Source organism: Pristiophorus japonicus, chromosome 19 (assembly GCF_044704955.1).
Source record: "Pristiophorus japonicus isolate sPriJap1 chromosome 19, sPriJap1.hap1, whole genome shotgun sequence".
Classification (NCBI taxonomy): Eukaryota; Metazoa; Chordata; class Chondrichthyes; family Pristiophoridae; genus Pristiophorus; species Pristiophorus japonicus.
Genome location: NC_091995.1, coordinates 41,979,320 through 42,002,257, shown reverse-complemented (window position 1 = coordinate 42,002,257; position 22,938 = coordinate 41,979,320). Strand labels below are relative to the sequence as shown.

At 50.4% G+C, this 22,938-nt stretch overlaps 1 protein-coding gene across 1 annotated transcript in view; it reads right to left on the bottom strand.

Moving 5' to 3' along the window:
- LOC139230189 (E3 ubiquitin-protein ligase TRIM39-like) overlaps positions 1 to 22,938 on the bottom strand; it is a 118,856-nt gene that overhangs the window by 17,709 nt on the left and 78,209 nt on the right. Inside the window, exons 3-4 of the mRNA XM_070862029.1 lie at positions 10,086 to 10,316; positions 5,032 to 5,054 (exon numbers count right to left, since the gene is read on the bottom strand). Of these exons, the coding sequence (XP_070718130.1) occupies positions 5,032 to 5,054; positions 10,086 to 10,316 (254 nt within the window). The remainder of the gene's footprint in view (positions 1 to 5,031; positions 5,055 to 10,085; positions 10,317 to 22,938) is intronic.

Below are 22,938 nucleotides of genomic sequence, written 5' to 3'. Positions count from 1 at the left end.
AGAAGTGGTGGTGAGGTAGAGCTGGGTGTCATCAGCGTACATGTGGAAACTGACGCTGTGTTTACGGATGAGGCCACCAAGGGGCAACATGTAAATGAGAAATAGGAGGAGACCAAGGATAGATCCTTGGGGGATACCAGAGGTAACGATGCGGGGACGGGATGAGAAGCCAATGCAGGTGATTCTGTGGCTACGACTGGAAAGGTAAGAATGGAACCAGGCAAGTGCAGTCCCACCCAGCTGGCCGATGGTGGAGAGGTGTTGGAGAAGGATAGAGTGGTCAACCGTGTCAAAGGCTGCAGACAAGTCAAGAAAGGTCAAGGAGGGATAGTTTACCTTTGTCACAGTCACAAAGGATTAAAATTGTGTCTTAGATGAGAGCCGTTTCGGTAACCAGACTGGAGGGATTCAAACAGGGAATTGCAGAAAAGATGGGAACAGATTTGGGAGGCGACATGTTCAAGGACTTTGAAGAGGAAAGGGAGGTTGGAGATGGGGCGGTAGTTTGCAAGCATAGTGGGGTCATGGGTTATCTTTTTTGAGGAGAGGGGTTATGATGGCAGATTTGAAGGTGAGTGGGAACAGTACCTGAGTAGAGAGAACCGTGAACAATGTCAGCTAACATGGGGGAGAGAGGGCGTGGGGGGAGAGAGGGCGTGGGGGGAGAGAGGGCGTGGGGGGAAGAGAGGGCGTGGGGGGAAGAGAGGGCGTGGGGGGAAGAGAGGGCGTGGGGGGAAGAGAGGGCGTGGGGGGAAGAGAGGGCGTGGGGGGAAGAGAGGGCGTGGGGGGAAGAGAGGGCGTGGGGGGAAGAGAGGGCGTGGGGGGAAGAGAGGGCGTGGGGGGAAGAGAGGGCGTGGGGGGAAGAGAGGGCGTGGGGGGAAGAGAGGGCGTGGGGGGAAGAGAGGGCGTGGGGGGAAGAGAGGGCGTGGGGGGAAGAGAGGGCGTGGGGGGAAGAGAGGGCGTGGGGGGAAGAGAGGGCGTGGGGGGAAGAGAGGGCGTGGGGGGAAGAGAGGGCGTGGGGGGAAGAGAGGGCGTGGGGGGAAGAGAGGGCGTGGGGGGAAGAGAGGGCGTGGGGGGAAGAGAGGGCGTGGGGGGAAGAGAGGGCGTGGGGGGAGAGAGGGAAGGGAGGACGCGGTGGAAGGGAGCGGGTAAGAGAGAGAGGGAAGGGGAAGTGAGTGAGGGGGAAAGAGAGAGGGTAAGAGAGAGAGTGGGGGATGGAGAGTGAGAGGGAGGCAGAGAGGAAAGAGAGTGGGGGGAAAGAGAGGGAGTGGGGAAAGAGAGGGGGAAGAGGAAAAGAGAGGGAAAGAATGTTTGAGGGGGGGTGGGGGTAGAGAGAGGGAGAGAGAGAGGGAAAGAGGAGGGAGGTGAGAGCGAGGGCAGAGAGAGAATGCTAACTACAAAAGAGAGAGGAGATTGTCAGATTACGAGTTGTTCCTTGCATGCTTCCCAGGAATATAGGAGAGGTTCCAGTTGGATCTCCCCTGCAGTGGGAACAGTACTGAAGCGCTGGACTTTATAGAGAGTTGATGTGAGAGGAACTTTGGCCCAAAAGCCGAGTGTTTTGGCAACAGGCTCAGCAATGGAGGCGACACGGGGACTTCCGATGAAGAGACTCTGTAGATGTTCATATTGCTGCCCAGCCAATGATTCTCGGGTGGTTTCTACGATGGACGCCTGATTGTCAACACCAGTTTTCTGCCTGGGGGAGTAAAATTGAGAATCTACATTGTTGAGGCCAAGGTGGTCAATAGGTAACAAAGGACTGAGGGTGGGGCCACTGAGGGCAAGAGGTGGGAGCTGCTGGTTGGACCAGTGAGAGCCTTGAAGCAACCCTAACAGTGGCTCCCTCATCCACTGCATTGCCACAAGTTCACAAGATTGATATGGATCAGGAAGACCTTTCAGCCCATCATAGCTCACTCCCTTAGAAAGACTCTGCAATCACCCATTGCTGCATTCAACCGTTTCGCAATTGGTTCGTGTCTGGTCCACCATGCCTAGAATCTCATTCCGCGTGTCGCTCACTCTTTGTGTGAACAATGTCCCAGCTTGCAACCTGTAAAGCCCCTTGTCCTACTCTCATGGCTCAGTGTGAAGTAATTTCCCAATTCCACCTTTTATTGTGCATCTTTTCCTGTCTTATAACGTTGCACTGGGTCATCCTTCAGCCCACCCTTTTCCAGGCCGAAAAGCCCAAGGGTCCTCCAGCCTTTGCTCATCACTCAGACCTCTTGTGGATCAGCCCGGTGGTTTTAAGAACATAAGAACATAAGAAGTAGGAGCAGGAGTAGGCCATTTGGCCCCTCGAGTCTGCTCCGCCATTTAATAAGATCATGGCTGATCTGATCATGGGTTCAGCTCCACTTACCTGCCCGCTCCCCATAACCCTTTACTCCCTTATCACTCAAAAATCTGTCTATCTCCACCTTAAATATATTCAGTGACCCAGCCTCCACAGCTCTCTGGGGAAGAAAATGCCACAGATTTACAACCCTCCGAGAAGAAATTCCTCCTCATCTCAGTTTTAAATGGGCGGCCCCTTATTCTAAGACTATGTTCCCTCGTTTTAGTTTCCCCTATGAGTGGAAATATCCTCTCTGCATCCACCTTGGCGAGCCCCCTCATTATCTTATATGTTTCGATAAGATCGCCTCGCATCCTTCTAAACTCCAATGAGTAGAGGCCTAACCTACTCAACCTATCCTCATAAGTCAACCCCCTCATCTCCGGAATCAACCGAGTGAACCTTCTCTGAACCGCCTCCAATGCAAGTATATCCTTCCTTAAATACAGAGACCAAAACTGTACGCAGTATTCCAGGTGTGGCCTCACCAATACCCTGTACAGTTGTAGCAGGACTTCCCTACTTTTATACTCTATCCCCCTTGCAATAAAGGCCAACATTCCATTTGCCTTCCTGATTACTTGCTGTACCTGCATAGCTCACGAACTGCGGCAATTCAAGGAGAAGCTCCACAACCACCTTCAGGTCCGCAACCACATTCTCAGGGCAACTAGGGACGGGCAACAAATATGACGTCACCAGAAGTTCTGAGAACAACCACAACAATAAAAGTCCAAGGCTTAAATATCTCCCTCCTGTCTCACTGCCCCGGACTGGACACGTGTGCTCAAAGCAGTGCAGTTTGAGCGTGGCTTTTCCCCGACTGCTCTTGGCTAGGCAAGTTCAGCATTCGAATGGCTGCTCTGCATTGGTTGGACATTACATAGGATTACCTAGGATATACGGCACAGAAACAGGCCATTCGGCCCAACCAGTCAATGCCAGTGTTTATGCTCCACTCGCGCCTCCTCCCTTCTTTCCTCATCTAAATCTATCGGAATATCCCTCTATTCCCTACTCCCTCAAATGTTTGTCTAGCCTCCCCTTAAATATATCGATACTATTCGCTTCAACCACTCCCTGTGGTAGTGAGTTCCACATTCTCACCACTCTCTGGGTAAAGAGGTTACTTCTGAATTCCCTATTGGATTTCTTGGCGACTATTTTATATTGATGGCCTCTAGTTTTGCTCCTTCTTACAAGTGGAAATATTCTCTCTGTATCCACTCTATCAAAACCTTTCATCATTTTAATTAGGTCACCCCCTCAGCTTTATTTTTTCCAAGAGAAAAGAGACCCAGCCTGTCCATCTGTTCCTGCTATGTATAACCTCACCTTCAGCAGCGAGCCGAATAGTGACACCAGGAAAGAGGGGGGTGGGTGGGGTGGGCAGTGGGGTGGAGATCTCCCGCTGTAACATCAGAAGTCTGTATCCAGTGCAGCATCATTCCTGGACCAAGTGTCTCACCTACGTTCCTTTCCGACCGGCAGTACTCTGTACTGGTCTATTATAAAATTGGATGCGACTGCTGCCAACGAACCGGAAGTGGTTGCGCACGCGCAGTTCCAGTGGGTTCTTTGTTCGCGCTGGACTTCTCACAGATTAGTGAGACAGGCGAGAGGTGGAAAAGTCGGGTATTGTGAGGTCTGTGATGTGAATGAGGGTGACTTTGGGATGTTTTCAGCTTGTGAGCTTCCTGTTCGTTGGCAGCAGTCACTCTGTTTTGAACTTCACTTTGCAGTTCCAATACTGCCGCTTAAGATTGAACGGCCCTGCCAGGTCTGGTGTGGGTTGAGAACGCGACCCGGTTGCATTGAGCTTCTCAATCGAAGCCGTTGGCGTAAATTAGTAGCAGCGAGGGCAGATTTTCAACGCCAGTTCTCCGACCAGGTGGCAAGTTGAAAATGTGCCCCAAAGGGTCTCAACATTGATCGCTGAGGCACCCGCTCAGCACATCGCCATCGCCGGTGTCCTGGGGCCAATATTTATCCCTCAATCAACATAACAAAAAACAGATTATCCAGTCATTATCACAATGCTGTTTGTGGGAGCTTGCTGTGCGCATATTAGCTTCCGCGTTTCCCGCATTACAACAGTGACGGCACTCCAAAACTACTTCATTGGCTGTAAAGCGCTTTGAGATGTCCGGTGGTTGTGAAAGGCGCTATACAAATGCAAGCCTTTCTTTCTGACAATGCACTGTTAAAACCCCAGTTACACCTACTCCAACAAGGCTTACCATTTAATGGGGTATTTAACAGCGATATTACCGCGGAAAAGTTTTCATCGGTGCCACCGATTTACCTGATTACAGTGATTGCCGCCAATTGTGTGTGGGGTGGGTGGGAGGTCTGAGGGGCTGCTCCACAGCGCAGCCAGTGTCGGAGCAGTGACCGGCTGACCGCAAACTCATTATTTTGCACGCGCTACGTCCTGAAGTCACGGGCAGACTCCGGGGGGGGGGGGGGTACTAACAGCGAACGCAGACAGTTCACCGTCATTACCCACCGCGACATCCGGGCCGCTGCCACCATAAGGACAGTCCCACAGAAGCGGAATCTGCTCGACCAGAAGTGGTCCCCCTGTGAATGGACATTGCTTTGCGAGCAACACTGAACAGTTGCAACTATTGCCGGGACAGAATGGAGCAAGTCTAACTGGATATACATAGGAAAAGGTCACACACCTGTCAAATATAGTGCCGATGTTCTAAAAACACAAAGAAATGAGGAATGTCAGCACCAGAATTACACAGCGAGATGCAAACAAGCTCAAAACAGCAAAACATTCAATGGTGACATTTATTTGAAAGGTGGAGGGAAGTAGGCTTCTGACTTCTGCATGCAAGTGCAGCATAGGTTTACCAGAATGATACCTGGAGTCCGAGGGTTAAATTATGAGGAGCGGTTACACTATTCCCTAGCATTTAGAAACTTAAGGGGTGATTTGATGAAGTTTTCAAGAAATTGAGGGAAACTGATCGGATAGAGAGAGAGAAACTATTTCCGCTGGTTGGGGAGTCAAGGACTAGGGTGACATAGCCTAAAAGTTAGAGCCAGGCCTTTCAGGAGTGAGGTTAGAACATAAGAACATAAGAAATAGGAGCAGGAGTAGGCCATACGGCCCCTCGAGCCTGCTCCACCATTTAATACGATCATGGCTGATCCGATCATGGACTCAGCTCCACTTCCCTGCCCGCTCCCCATTACCCCTTATTCCCCTATCGGTTAAGAAACTGTCTATTTCTGTCTTAAATCTACTCAATGACCCAGCTTCTACAGCTCTCTGAGGCAGAGAATTCCACAGATTTACAACCCGCTGAGAGAAGAAATTCCTCCTCATCTCAGTTTTAAATGAGCGGCCCCTTATTCTAAGATTATTTCCCCTAGTTCTAGTCTCCCCGATCAGTGGAAACATCCTCTCTGCATCCACCTTGTCAAGCTCCCTCATAATTTTATATGTTTCAATAAGATCATCTCTCATTCTTCTGAATTCCAATGAGTAGAGGCCCAACCTAATCAACCTTTCCTCATAAGTCAACCCCTCATCTCCAGAATCAACCTAGTGAACCTTCTCTGAACTGCCTCCAAAGCAAGTATATCCTTTCTTAAATAATGAAACCAAAACTGTAGGCAGTATTCCAGGTGTGGCCTCACCAATACCCTGTATAACTGTAGCGAGACTTGCCTGCTTTTATACTCCATCCCTTTTGCAATAAAGGCCAAGATACCATTGGCCTTCCTGATCACTTGCTGTACCTGCATACTAACCTTTTGTGTTTCATGCACAAGTACCCTCAGGTCCTGCTGTACTGCAGCACTTTGCAATCTTTCTCCATTTAAATAATAACTTGCTCTTTGATTTTTTCTGCCAAAGTGCTTAACCTCACACTTTCCAACACTCCATCTGCCAAATTTTTGCCCACTCACTTAGCCTGTCTATGTCCTTTTGCAGATTTTGTGTGTCCTCCTCACACATTGCTTCTCCTCCCATCTTTGTATCGTCAGCAAACCTGGCTACATTACACTCAGTCCTTTCTTCCAAGTCATTAATATAGATTGTAAATAGTTGGGGTCCCAGCACTGATCCCTGCGGCACCCCACTAGTTACTGGTTGCCAACCCGAGAATGAACCATTTATCCCGACTCTCCGTTTTCCGTTAATTAGCCAACCCTCTATCCATGCTAATATATTACCCACAACTCCGTGAACTTTTATCTTGTGCAGTAACCTTTTATGTGGCACCTTGTCAAATGCCTTTTGGAAGTCCAAATACACCACATCCACTGGTTCCCCTTTATCCACCCTGTTCGTTACATCCTCAAAGACTTCCAGCAAATTTGTCAAACATGACTTCCCCTTCATAAATCCATGCTGACTCTGCCTGACCGAATTTTGTTTTTCCAAATGTCCTGCTACTGCTTCTTTAATAATGGACTCCAACATTTTCCCAACCACAGATGTTAGGCTAACTGGTCTATAGTTTCCTGCTTTTTGTCTGCCTCCTTTTTTAAATATGGGCATTACATTTGCAGTTTTCCAATCTGCTGGGACCTCCCCAGAATCCAGAGAATTTTGGTAAATTACAACCAATGCATCCACTATCCCTGCCGCTACTTCTCTTAAGACCCCTGGATGCAAGCCATCAGGCCCAGGGAATTTATCTGCCTTTAGCCCCATTATCTTACTGAGTGCCACCTCCTTAGTGATTGTGATTATGATAAGTTCCTCCCCCGCTATAGCCCCTTGACTATCCACTGTTGGGATATTGTCAGTGTCCTCAACCGTAAAGACTGATACAAAATATTTGTTCAGAGTTTCTGCCATCTCCATGTTCCCCATTACTAATTCCCCGGTCTCGTCTTTTACGGGACCAACAATTACTTTAGCCACTCTGAGGAAACACGTCTGCACACAAAAGGTGGTAGAAGTTTGGAACTCTCTTCCGCAAACGACAATTGATGCTCGATCAATTGTTAATTTTAAATCTGAGATTGATAGGTTTTTGTTAACCAATGGTATTAAGAAATATGAGGCAAAGGTGAAGTTAGATATACGAAGTTAATCAGCCAAGATCTCATTGAATGGCGGAACAGGCTCAAGGGGCTGAATGGCCAGCTCTTGTTCCTATGTTCCTAATGTGGGTCATCTTCTCTCTTCCCCCTCCCGACTAACATACCCCCCCCTCTCCCCCAGCACCCCACCCCCACATTGCACTTTAACTTTGCTCTATATCCTTCAATACCTTTGGTTAACAAAAATATACAGTCTCAGATTTAAAATTAACAAATGATTGAGCATCAACTGCCGCTTGTGGAGGAGATTTCCAAACTTCTACCAACCTTTGTGTGTAGAAGTGTTTACTAATTCCACTCTTGAAAGGTCTGGCTCTAATTTTTAGACTCTGCCCCCTAGTCCTAGAATCCGCAACCAGCGGAAATGGTTTCTCTCTATCTATCCCTTAATATCCTGAAAACTTCGATCAGATCACCTCTTAACCTGCTAACTTCTAGGGAATACAACCCTAGTTTGTGACATCGCTCCTCGTAATTTAACCCTTGGAGTCCAGGTATCATTCTGTTAAAACTAGGTTGCACTCTCTCCAAGGCCAATATGTCCTTCATTCGGCCAGATTTGGAATCGTTTAATTGGATCTGGCCTTCAGGCTGAACATCAACCCAAAATAGGCCCGACATTTGCAGTCAGTCTCTCCTGAACTCGAGTGTGGACCTGTTCTTCTTCTTGTGTAGCTCCTCAGCCCAGCTGACGTACAGCTCTATGACTGTGGCTGCTCTCTGGTACATCACCCAAATGACCATTCCTAATGCATCCCTTTGTCCATCTGCAATTCATTGGGGCTGAATTCGCGGCCCCTCCGTGTGCGTACGAGGTGCACATGTGCCCCACACGTTCCGGGTGTAGGCATGCGCTGCGCTGAAACCCGGAACTTGCGATCTGTCGACAATCCTCTTGGCAGATCGGACAAATCCAAAAGAAAAGGGCCTCCGCGGGCGGGGAGCTGGGCTACTTGCCCAATTTCTGCCCAGCGAATACCCGTGAAATCCTTACACTTGGTAAAAACAAGCATAAGGCCTGCTTTTACCAGTGTAAGAGTTTAAAAAAAAAATAGAAAAATAAAATATCATCACTCATTTATACATTAAAAACCCTGGCCACTGAGGTAAGTTTTATTTTTAGCCCCGTTAAAACAATATTGAGTTAAATGGCATTTTAATTCATTTTAAATATGTAATGAGTTTTTAATATTTATTTCACGTGTTTGTGTATTTTTTTTAAAGTGTTCCCCATTCATACTTATGGGAGTTCTGTACATACGGAATCATCATAAGAATGAATGGGGATTCCCTTTGAGTGGTTGGGCCAGCCCATATGATCCCAGGAACACTTGCGAACCGCCTGCTCCCCGGGATATGTGGGCCTCTACCCACGGGCACCCGGAGAGGTCCAGGAGCGAGAATCGCCGTACCTCCTGGACCAGTGGGGATAAGCCCGCCTCCGACCGCAACTTTCTAGCCCATTGCATTTTCAATCCATTCTCGGCCATCATTTATAGCCCATCCCCGGCTATAAGGCTAGATCATCATGGTTTGAAGCTGGATACAACTGAATGGTTGGCTAAGTCACTTCAGAGGGCGGTTAGATTGGCATGGGACTGGAATCAGGCCCCAGGTTTCCTTCTCGAAACGACTTTAGTGAAGCAGTTAGACTTTGAAGACTTTATGATAGCAGCTTTTTATTTTCAGCTAATTTTTTTTTTTTAAACTGCCCTGGTGGGATTTGAACTTTCACTCAGTAGGCCTTTGGATTATTGGGCCAGGAACATAACTATGACACTACTTAACCCCTAGTACTGATCCCCTCATGAACTCCAGCCCACCTAAATAACCTCTTGAGAGACCTGCCCCACCCTTACACTATGTAGAATCTACCCTGTCAGGGACTCAACTCCACCCATTTAGTCATAAGAATTTGGAGCAGCAGTAGGCCAACTGGCCCCTGGAGCTTGCTCTGCCATTCAATAAGATCATGGCTGACCTTCAACCTCAACTCCACTTCCCTGCATTGTCTCGAAATCCCTTGATTCCCTCAGTTTGCAAACATTTATCGATCTCTGTCTTGAATACAAGAACACAAGAAATAGGAGCAGGAGTAGGCCATTCAGCCCCTCGAGCCTGCTCTGCCATTCGATAAGATCATGGCCGATAGCCCTTAACTCACTTACTGCTCAATAATCTGTCTATTTACCCAAAGTCTGGGCATCCACAGCTCTCTGGGGTAAAGAATTCCAAAGATTCACAACCCACTGAGTGAAGAAATTTCTCCCCATCTCAGTACTAAATGGCCGACTATTTATCCTGAGTCTGTGACCCGGTACACTAGATTCCCTAGCCAGGGTAAAGAGTCACATAGCATTAACTCTGTTAAGCCCCTGAAGAATTTTCTAAGTTTCAATGACATCACCTTTCATTCTTCTAAACTCCAGGGAATATATAGGCCCCTTTCGGCAAGGGTCTGCATAAAATACTAAACTTCAAAGGTAATCACAGCAAACTCCAGAATTTGCAGGGCTATGAGGAAAGAGCAGGAACAAGGGATTAATTGGATAGCTCTTAGAAAGAGTTGGCACAGGCACGATGGGCTGAAAGAGCGCAGAATGAAGCCAATCGTTCGATAAAAGAAGCCATTAACAACTTTAAATAATGCAGCCAGTATTCTTACCTTAAGTAATGGAACATCTTCCTGTGGTAATTTTTTTTTAATGTCTGCTATTAAGTGACTGAGGGTAACGGGCATGCATCCAGTTTGAGTGGTACTATTTTCCAGTTGTTGCAAATACTGCTCTTCTTGCACTTCGACCTCTGTTGAAATGGCCTTTTCCTCCTTCTCAAGGAATTTCCGTAAAGTGTCGAACGCAATCTGGATCTTCTCTCGAACTGTATCGCCTTGATTCTGGTGAAATGAACACAATTTCAGAAACACAAGAGCAGTAGCTTTTATAACCATGAGCATTTCTCTCAGTACTGAGGGAACGCTGCACTGTCGGAGGGGCAGTACTGAGGGAGTGCTGCACTGTCGCAGGGGCAGTACTGAGGGAGTGCTGCACTGTCGGAGGGGCAGTACTGAGGGAGTGCTGCACTGTCGGAGGGGCAGTACTGAGGGAGTGTTGCACTGTCGGAGGGGCAGTACTGAGGGAGCGCTGCACTGTCGGAGGGGCAGTACTGAGGGAGCGCTGCACTGTCGGAGGGGCAGTACTGAGGGAGCGCTGCACTGTCGGAGGGGCAGTACTGAGGGAGCGCTGCACTGTCGGAGGGGCAGTACTGAGGGAGCGCTGCACTGTCGGAGGGGCAGTACTGAGGGAGCGCTGCACTGTCGGAGGGGCAGTACTGAGGGAGCGCTGCACTGTCAGAGGTGCTGTCTTTCAGATGAGACGATGAACTGAGGCCCCGTCTGCTTTCTGAGGTGGACGTAAACGATCCCATGGCATTATGTCGAAGAAGAGCAGAGGAGTTATCCCCGGTGTCCTGGCCAATATTTATCTCTCAATCAACATCACAAAAACAGATCATCCGGTTATCATCAGACGGCTGATTGTGGGCGCAGCAGCACATCGGCTGCTGTGCTTCTTACATTACAAAAGTGACAACATTTCAAAAATACTTAAGTGTCTGGATCATCCTGATGTCATTAAAGGCACTATATAAATAGAAGTCTGCATTTTCCTTTGAGCTTATTTTGTTACCACTGCTCCTCCCTTCTGCTCACCTGGCGGTGTTGATGCCTGTTCTGCAAGGGTTTCAGTCCCCTTGGACCTTGTCCAAGTGTCTATGTATGGATCTGTGGGAACCATCTACGTTCTTGTACCTTGTCCATGTGTTACTGTATAGTCTGTGGGAACCATCGACTCCTGGTACCTGGTCCAGGTATTGGACACACACAGAGACCTGAGGGAATCTTCACATCACTCACACACTCACACTCACACACACACACACACACACAGACCAGAGAGAATCTTCACATCACTGACACACTCACACGCAAGCACTCGTACACACACACTCACACCAGACACACAAACACTCTCACACACACACACACGGACACACACACACACACACACACGCAGACACACACACGCACACACACACGCAGACACACACACGCACACACACACGCAGACACACACACGCACACACACACGCAGACACACACACGCACACACACACGCAGACACACACACGCACACACACACGCAGACACACACGCAGACCCACACACTCACTCTCTCCCCCACACACTCACTCTCTCCCCCACACACTCACTCTCTCCCCCACACACTCACTCGCTCCCCCACACACTCACTCGCTCCCCCACACACTCACTCGCTCCCCCACACACTCACTCGCTCCCCCACACACTCACTCGCTCCCCCACACACTCACTCGCTCCCCCACACACTCACTCGCTCCCCCACACACTCACTCGCTCCCCCACACACTCACTCGCTCCCCCACACACTCACTCGCTCCCCCACACACTCACTCGCTCCCCCACACACTCACTCGCTCCCCCACACACTCACTCGCTCCCCCACACACTCACTCGCTCCCCCACACACTCACTCGCTCCCCCACACACTCACTCGCTCCCCCACACACTCACTCGCTCCCCCACACACTCACTCGCTCCCCCACACACTCACTCGCTCCCCCACACACTCACTCGCTCCCCCACACACTCACTCGCTCCCCCACACACTCACTCGCTCCCCCACACACTCACTCGCTCCCCCACACACTCACTCGCTCCCCCACACACTCACTCGCTCCCCCACACACTCACTCGCTCCCCCACACACTCACTCGCTCCCCCACACACTCACTCGCTCCCCCACACACTCACTCGCTCCCCCACACACTCACTCGCTCCCCCACACACTCACTCGCTCCCCCACACACTCACTCGCTCCCCCACACACTCACTCGCTCCCCCACACACTCACTCGCTCCCCCACACACTCACTCGCTCCCCCACACACTCACTCGCTCCCCCACACACTCACTCGCTCCCCCACACACTCACTCGCTCCCCCACACACTCACTCGCTCCCCCACACACTCACTCGCTCCCCCACACACTCACTCGCTCCCCCACACACTCACTCGCTCCCCCACACACTCACTCGCTCCCCCACACACTCACTCGCTCCCCCACACACTCACTCGCTCCCCCACACACTCACTCGCTCCCCCACACACTCACTCGCTCCCCCACACACTCACTCGCTCCCCCACACACTCACTCGCTCCCCCACACACTCACTCGCTCCCCCACACACTCACTCGCTCCCCCACACACTCACTCGCTCCCCCACACACTCACTCGCTCCCCCACACACTCACTCGCTCCCCCACACACTCACTCGCTCCCCCACACACTCACTCGCTCCCCCACACACTCACTCGCTCCCCCACACACTCACTCGCTCCCCCACACACTCACTCGCTCCCCCACACACTCACTCGCTCCCCCACACACTCACTCGCTCCCCCACACACTCACTCGCTCCCCCACACACTCACTCGCTCCCCCACACACTCACTCGCTCCCCCACACACTCACTCGCTCCCCCACACACTCACTCGCTCCCCCACACACTCACTCGCTCCCCCACACACTCACTCGCTCCCCCACACACTCACTCGCTCCCCCACACACTCACTCGCTCCCCCACACACTCACTCGCTCCCCCACACACTCACTCGCTCCCCCACACACTCACTCGCTCCCCCACACACTCACTCGCTCCCCCACACACTCACTCGCTCCCCCACACACTCACTCGCTCCCCCACACACTCACTCGCTCCCCCACACACTCACTCGCTCCCCCACACACTCACTCGCTCCCCCACACACTCACTCGCTCCCCCACACACTCACTCGCTCCCCCACACACTCACTCGCTCCCCCACACACTCACTCGCTCCCCCACACACTCACTCGCTCCCCCACACACTCACTCGCTCCCCCACACACTCACTCGCTCCCCCACACACTCACTCGCTCCCCCACACACTCACTCGCTCCCCCACACACTCACTCGCTCCCCCACACACTCACTCGCTCCCCCACACACTCACTCGCTCCCCCACACACTCACTCGCTCCCCCACACACTCACTCGCTCCCCCACACACTCACTCGCTCCCCCACACACTCACTCGCTCCCCCACACACTCACTCGCTCCCCCACACACTCACTCGCTCCCCCACACACTCACTCGCTCCCCCACACACTCACTCGCTCCCCCACACACTCACTCGCTCCCCCACACACTCACTCGCTCCCCCACACACTCACTCGCTCCCCCACACACTCACTCGCTCCCCCACACACTCACTCGCTCCCCCACACACTCACTCGCTCCCCCACACACTCACTCGCTCCCCCACACACTCACTCGCTCCCCCACACACTCACTCGCTCCCCCACACACTCACTCGCTCCCCCACACACTCACTCGCTCCCCCACACACTCACTCGCTCCCCCACACACTCACTCGCTCCCCCACACACTCACTCGCTCCCCCACACACTCACTCGCTCCCCCACACACTCACTCTCCCCCCACACACTCACTCTCTCCCCCACACACTCACTCTCTCCCCCACACACTCACTCTCTCCCCCACACACTCACTCTCTCCCCCACACACTCACTCTCTCCCCCACACACTCACTCTCTCCCCCACACACTCACTCTCTCCCCCACACACTCACTCTCTCCCCCACACACTCACTCTCTCCCCCACACACTCACTCTCTCCCCCACACACTCACTCTCTCCCCCACACACTCACTCTCTCCCCCACACACTCACTCTCTCCCCACACACTCACTCTCCCCCACACACTCACTCTCTCCCCCACACACTCACTCTCTCCCCCACACACTCACTCTCTCCCCCACACACTCACTCTCTCCCCCACACACTCACTCTCTCCCCCACACACTCACTCTCTCCCCCACACACTCACTCTCTCCCCCACACACTCACTCTCTCCCCCACACACTCACTCTCTCCCCCACACACTCACTCTCTCCCCCACACACTCACTCTCTCCCCCACACACTCACTCTCTCCCCCACACACTCACTCTCTCCCCCACACACTCACTCTCTCCCCCACACACTCCATCCTCCTCCTCTCCCCCACACACTCTCTCTCCCCCACACACTCACTCTCTCCCCCACACACTCACTCTCTCCCCCACACACTCACTCTCTCCCCCACACACTCACTCTCTCCCCCACACACTCACTCTCTCCCCCACACACTCACTCTCTCCCCCACACACTCACTCTCTCCCCCACACACTCACTCTCTCCCCCACACACTCACTCTCTCCCCCACACACTCACTCTCTCCCCCACACACTCACTCTCTCCCCCACACACTCACTCTCTCCCCCACACACTCACTCTCTCCCCCACACACTCACTCTCTCCCCCACACACTCACTCTCTCCCCCACACACTCACTCTCTCCCCCACACACTCACTCTCTCCCCCACACACTCACTCTCTCCCCCACACACTCACTCTCTCCCCCACACACTCACTCTCTCCCCCACACACTCACTCTCTCCCCCACACACTCACTCTCTCCCCCACACACTTTCTCTCCCCCACACACTTTCTCTCCCCCACACACTTTCTCTCCCCCACACACTTTCTCTCCCCCACACACTTTCTCTCCCCCACACACTTTCTCTCCCCCACACACTTTCTCTCCCCCACACACTTTCTCTCTCCCACACACTTTCTCTCCCACACACTTTCTCTCCCACACACTCAGACACACACACACACACACACATAGATCAGAGAGAATCTTCACATCACTGACACACTCACGCACTCGCACACACACACTCACACAGACACACACACTCTCTCTCGCGCACACACACACACACACAGACACACACACTCTCTCTCGCGCACACACACACACACACTCGCTCTCACACACACATAGACCAGAGAGAATCTTCACATCACTAACACACACACACGGGCACACGCACTCATATACTCTTACACACACACGCACTCTCACACACAGACACACTTACTCACTCGCACACAGACCAGAGGGAATCTTCACATCACTGACACACACACACACACAGGCACACGCACTCATATACTCTTACACACACACGCACTCTCACACACAGACACACTTACTCACTCGCACACAGACCAGAGGGAATCTTCACATCACTGACACACACGCACACACAGACCAGAGGGAATCTTCAGATTGGTATGCTACCCAATTTAATTTAGTCATGTTGGGTGATGAGATAACCATTGGCCAGCACACTGGGAGAACTGCCCTGCTCTTTGAAAACTGCCATGGGAACTTTGCGTCCACCTGATCAAGCAGACGCGATCTCGGTATCGCCTGCGACAGGGCAGCATTCCCTCAGCACTGCACTGGCTTTGTCAGCCTGGATTATCAGCCCAAGTCTCTGGAGTGCGGCTTGAACTCATGAATTTAATGTTAGTTGTTGCTGCTGGAATACGCTTGCTTGGCAAATGCTTTCAGTGTTCCTGAAGGCATTGTTAAGTAACTTGTAATTTTTTACAAACTGCTTAAGCCACATAGACAAGTAGGGAGCTGTCAGAAAAAAAGAGAAATGGAGGGGAAGAGAGAAACATGTGAGGAAGAGGGAGAGAGAGGGGAAGACAGATGAGGAAGAGGGAGAGAGAGAGAGACAGGGGAGGAAGGGAGGAGAGAGAGAGACAGTGAGGATGAGGGGGAGAGAAAGCTGAGGGCGAGAGAGAGACAGTGAGATAGAGGGGGAGAGAGGGAGAGAGGGAGAAAGAGAGTGGGAGGGAGGGAAAATAGTGGGAGTGAGTGGGGGACTCACGAGGGAGGAGAGAGAAAGGGAAAGAGAAATATAAATAGAGAGAGATAGGATGGATGACAGACAGGTGAGGGAGGAGAGAGATAGGTGAGGACGAGCGAAAGGGAAAGACAGAGAGAGGAAGAGAAGTGAGGAAGAGGGTGAGAGAGAGAGAACTGTGAGGATAAGGGGAGAGTGAGAGAAAGAGCTGAGGAAGAGGGAAAGAGAGACAGTGAGGAAGAGGGAGAGAGAGAGAAAGTGAGAAAGAGGGAGAGAGAGAGAGAGAGAGAGACAGAGAGGCGAGAAAGGAGAGAGTGAGAGAGACAGGTGAGAATGAGGTAGAGAGACAGAGAAACATGTGAGGAAGAGGGAGAGTGAGCGACAGGTGAGGAAGATGGAGAGAGTGTGACAGGTGAGGAAGAGGGGAGAGAGAGAGATTCATGTGATGAAGAGGGGAGAGAGAGAGATTCACGTGATGAAGAGGGGAGAGAGAGAGAGAGAGACAGGTGAGGAATTAGTAGAGAGAGAGGTGAGGAAGATGGGTAGCGAGAGAGAGGCAGGTGAGTGTAATATATAACTCCATCTAGTGGACTACTGCTCCATCTAGTGGACTAGTGTGGTAATGCAGCCTCTACTGTTTACAATGAAAGGACTGGCGCCATCTTGGAAGTGTGTGTGTTGATGATGTCGTAAAGAAGATATCACATTGGCGATGAAGGATAAGATAATCAGATTCCCAAGCTGAAATTTTTGTTGGTTGATGATTCAGCCAGGCGACAAAGATACTTGGAGCAGTTCTTTGTTTTGAATAATAGCTAAAATTCCAAGGAAAATTTCAAGCATACTTGGCTGAAGTGATGAGTCCAGAGAGCTGCGACTATGGGAATAATTAGGGGCTTGGGTGAGTTTCAACCTGACTGAGACTTTCGAAGTGTATGAGAGGCGGTTAAAAATGTTTTGCATTGCAAGTAATATCATCGAAGTCCCCGAGGATGAAAACCATAATGAGGTGGTGTTAGAAAGGAAACTGGCTATTTTCCTGACATGCAGGCCCCATGGTGTATGAAACCCTTAAAAATGTGCTCATTCCCATCAAGCTGAAGGACACGCCACTGACGGAGATTCTAAGCAAGTTAGAACAGTACTACAGTCCTGAGCCCCCGGAAATTGCTGAACGTTATTGTTTTGGAATAAGAGATCAATTAATTGACGAGGGTATCAGTGAGTACATTGTACATTAAAGAAGCTATCCATTCACTGTCATTTCGGAAACTTTCAGGACCGAGCTTTGCGAGACCGCTTTGTTTGTGGGATGAAAAATTAAGCAATCAGAAGAAAGTTGTTGACAACTCCTAACTTGACTTTCGATTTAGCTTGTCACACTGCTATGTCAATGGATATGGTCGACCAATACTCGAGTTGTCAGACAACCGAGGTTAAAAATAAAAGGCTGTTGGGCCCCAAGGCTTCAGCAACTAGCCTAGGTAACAGAGCATTGAAGTCGTGCTATCGGTGTCTGGGACAACACATGGCTCAAAGTTCTCCACATGTGAAGGCAGAGTGTTTCTTCTGCAGGAAAACTGGGCATCTTGCAAAGGCATGCTGACTGAAGAGGTTATAAGTAGAAATCCCCAGAGACTACATGGCATGGAAGAAAAGCAACAGGACGAAGCGATTACACATCATCAGGAGCACGAGGGATTCGTAAAGTATCAACATTGCAAGAACCAGGATACCCATGGAAATCGACACTGGTGCAACCGTAAGCGTAGTACTGGAATCGCTATATCTCGACACATTGAGTGATTTTCCATTGGTAGAGCTGTGAGGCTACTCAGGAGAGAAAATCCCTATGGTAGGACGCATCACCGTACCGGTGAAATACAAGGATCAGTTTCAGAGCTTGCCTCTCTTAGTAGTGGCAGGAGACAAGCCTGCCTTACTAGGAAGAAATTGGTTGGGATCACTGAAGCTGGATTGGACCGAGGTTTGTCGTGTTGAAATGAGATTTGCAGCAACAGATGATGTTATCAAGAAGTATCCGAAGGTGCTCTGTGAAACGGGCAGTCCAATCCAAGGCTTCAAGGCGAGTATCAAGGTACAGAAGGACGCTAGACCAGTTTACTGCAAGCCACGTTCCGTACCATATGCACTCAAGGAGAAAGTTGAGCAGGAACTCAAAAGATTAGAGACTGAGAACATTATCTCTAAGATAGATCTATGTAATTGGGCTACACCCATTGTTGTTGTACCTAAGTCCGATGGTAAGGTAAGATTGTGTGGTGATTATAAAGTAACCGTAAACCAGGTTCTAGAGGGTAATCTTCCCAATACATTGCCAAAGGGAGAAGATTTGTTCGTAACACTGACAGGTGGTCAGATCTTCTCAAAGTTAGATCTTACAAATGCCTACTTACAACTGGAGCTAGATGAGGAGTCCAAGTCATGCTTGACTATAAATACTCATCCAGGCCTATATAAATTTAATAGGCTACCATTTGGAGTGTCTTCCACCCACACCATATCCGCCAGAGGGACAAATACAAGCCATCGTGGCAACACACTCGCTCCAAACACTGGCACCTGCTCGACTATCATTCGAGCCAGCGATTGCAAGGACTTGCACATCACCTGCGCCGTGATAGGAGCTGATGACTGCTGGACAGACCACCGCCTAATCCGATCCATCATTGACATCAGCATAGCCCCAAAGCGGTGATGGCAGCAGAAGCAGTGCTGCAGGAAAATCAAAGCCGGGGCACTCACAGACCCAGCTAAGAGAGCCCTATACAGCCGGCGCCTCACTGCTAATCTGACAACCCTTGATGACCCCGATATGCAGAGTGCCCACAGTGCTTGCTCTGCCCTCCAGGCCACCATAACCAGTGCCTGCAAAAAGACCCTCGATCACTCAACCAGGAAACACCAGGACTGGTTTGATGAGAATGATCAGGAGATCTAAGAGCTAATAGATCGCAAGCGCAGGGCATTTCTGAACCTCAAACAACAACCCAACTCCGGAGCAGCAAAGCAGCTTTACAGACGGCTTACGGCCGAGGTCCAACAAAAAACCCGTGACCTAAAGAATAGATGGTGGGTGGAGAAAGTACTGGAGATTCAGCAGCTGGCCGACAGCCATGATGATGCGAGGATTCTTCACTGCAGTCAAGTCCATCTACGGCCCAAGCACCCAAGGCCCCACCCCGCTGCTGGCCAAGAACGGGAGATCAAGGACACCGAGGCAGTCAGGGCCCGCTGGAAGGAGCACTTTGAAGATCTCCTCAACCGAGACTCTGCCTTTGACTCGAGTGTTCTCAGCTCCATCCCGCAGCAAGCGACCCGCCACCACCTCAGTAAAACCCCAGCCCTGCACGAGGTAGAAAAGGCCATCCACCAGCTCAGAACAACAAGGCATCAGGAGTGGATGGAAACCCCCTGAGGCACTAAAGTATGGCGGAGAGGCACTATTGGCATGAAAGCATGACCTCATCTCTCTCATCTGGACGGAGGAGTGCATGCCTGGAGATCGCAGAGATGCCGTAATTGTGGCCATCTTTAAAAAAGGGTACATGTCCGACTGCGGCAACTACAGAGGAATCTCCCTGTTTTCAGCCACTGGGAAAGTAATCGCTAGAATCCTCCTCAACCGTCTTCCCCCTGAGGCTGAGGAGCTCCTCCCGGAGTCACAGTGCGGATTCCGTCCACTACGGGGTACAACGGACATTACCTTTGCGGCGCGACAACTGAAAGAGGAATGCAGGGAACAGCACCAACCCTTGTACATGGCCTTCTTTGACCCTACAAAGGCCTTTGACACAGTCAACCGCGAGGGATTATGGAGGGTCCACCTCCGTTTCGGATGCCCCCAAAAGTTCGTCACCATCCTCCACGACGACATGCAAGTTGTGATCCTGACCAACGGATCCACCATAGAGCCAATCCACGTCCGGACCGGGATCAAGCAGGGTTGCGTCATCGCGCCAACCCTCTTCGCGATCTTCCTCGCTGTAATGCTCCACCTCACACTCAACAAGCTCCCCACTGGAGTGGAACTAAACTACAGAACCAGTGGGAAACTGTACAACCTTCGTTGCCTCCAGGCCAGATTCAAGACCATCCCACCCTCTGTCGTCGAGCTACAGTACACAGACGCAAGCAGAGGCTGAACTCCAAGTCATCGGTATAAAAACAGATAGCAAGATTTTCTATAGGTATATAAAAAGGAAAAGAGTGGTTAAAGTAAATGTTGGTCCCTTAGAAGACGAGACCAGGGAATTAGTAATGGGGAACATGGAGATAGCAGAAACTCTGAACAAATATTTTGTATCAATCTTTACAGTAGAGGACACTAAAAATATCCCAACAGTGGATAGTCAAGTGGCTATAGGGGGGAGGAACTTAACACAATCACAATCACTAAGGAGGTGGTACACAGTAAGATAATGGGACTAAAAGCAGATACATCCCCTGGACCTGATGGCCTGCATCCTAGGGTCTTAAGAGAGGTAACGGCAGAGATAGTGGATGCATTGGTTGTAATTTACCAAAATTCCCTGGATTCTGTGGAGGTCCCAGCAGATTGGAAAACTGAAAATGTAATGCCCCTATTCAAAAAAGGAGGCAGACAAAAACTATAGACCAGTTAGCCTAACATCTCTGGTTGGGAAGATGTTGGAGTCCATTATTAAAGAAGCAGTAGCAGAACATTTGGAAAACATAAATCAGTCAGGCAGAGTCAGCATGGATTTATGAAGTGAAAGTCATGATTGACAAATTCGCTGGAATTCTTTGAGGATGTAACGAACAGGGTGGATAAAGGGGAACCAGTGGGTGTGGTGTATTTGGACTTCCAGAAGGCATTTGACAAGGTGCCACATAAAAGGTTACTGCACAAGATAAAAGTTCACGGGTTGGGGGTAATATATTAGCATGGATAGAGGGTTGGCTAACTAACAGAAAACAGAGAGTCGGGATAAATGATTCATTCTCGGGTTGGCAATCAGTAACTAGTGGGGTGCCGCAGGGATCAGTGCCGGGACCCCAACTATTTACAATCTATATTAACGACTTGGAGGAAGGGACCGAGTGTAACGTAGCCAAGTTTGCTGACGATACAAAGATGGGAGATAAAGCAATGTGTGAGGCGGACACAAAAAACCTGCAAAAGGACATAGACAGGCTAAATGAGTGGGCAAAATTTGGCAAATGCAGAATAATGTTGGACAGTGCGAGATTATGCACTTTGGCAGAAAAAAAATCAAAGTGCAAATTATTATTTAAATGGAGAAAAATTGCAAAGTGCGGCAGTACAGCGGGACCTGGTGCATGAAACACAAAAGGTTAGTATGCAGGTACAGCAAGTGATCAGGAAGGCCAATGAAATCTTGACCTTTTGCAAAGGGGATGGAGTATAAAAGCAGTGAAGTCTTGTTACAGTTATACAGGGTATTGGTGAGGCCACACCTGGAATACTGCGTGCAGTTTTGGTTTCCATATTTATGAAAGGATATACTTGCTTTGGAGGCAGTTCAGAGAAGGTTCACTAGGTTGATCGGAGATGAGGGAGTTGACTTATGAGGAAAGGTTGAGTAGGTTGGGCCTCTACACTTGGAATTCAGATGAATGAGAGGTGATATTATTGAAATGTATAAGATTATAAGGGGGCTTGACAAGGTGGATGCAGAGAGGATGTTTCCACTGATAGGGGAGACCAAAACTAGAGGGCATGATCTTAGAATAAGGGGCTGACCATTTAAAACTGAGATGAGGAGGAATTTCTTCTCTCAGAGGGTTGTAAATCTGTGGAATTCGCTGCCTCAGAGAGCTGTGGAATCTGGGACATTGAATAAATTTAAGACAGAAATAGACAGTTTCTTAACCGATAAGGGAATAAGTGGTTATGGGCGGGGAAGTGGACCCGAGTCCATGATCAGATAAGTCATGATCGTATTAAATGGCGGAGCAGGCTTGAATAGCCGTATGGCCTACTCCTGCTCCTATTTCTTATGTTTTTATGTTTTATGTTCATAGGCGTACGAAAGCATGGGGCTTACGCTAAACATCCGTAAGACAAAGGTCCTCCACCAACCTGATCCCGCCACACAGCACTGCCCCCCAGTCATCAAGATCCATGGCGTGGCCCTGGACAACGTGGACCACTTTCCATACCTTGGGACCTTATTATCATCAAGGGCAGACATTGACAACGAGGTTCAACATCGCCTCCAGTGCGCCAGCACAGCCTTCAGCCGCCTGAGGAAAAGAGTGGTCGAAGACTAGGCCCTCTGCCACCATACTTATGGTCTACAGGGCTGTAGTGATACCCGCCCTCCTGTATGGCTCAGAGACAAGGACCATGTACAATAGACACCTCAAATCGCTGGAGAAATATCACCAACGATGTCTCCGCAAGATCCTGAAAATTTCCTGGGAGGACAGATGCAACAACGTTAGTGTCCTCGATCAAGCCAATATCCCCAGCATCGAAGCACTGACCACACTCGACCAGCTCCGTTGGGCAGGCCACATTGTTCGCATGCCCGACACAAGACTCCCAAAGCAAGCGCTTTATTCGGAACTCCTACACGGCAAGCGAGCCCCTTGTGGGCAGAGGAAATGTTACAAGGACACCCTCAAAGCCTCCTTGATAAAG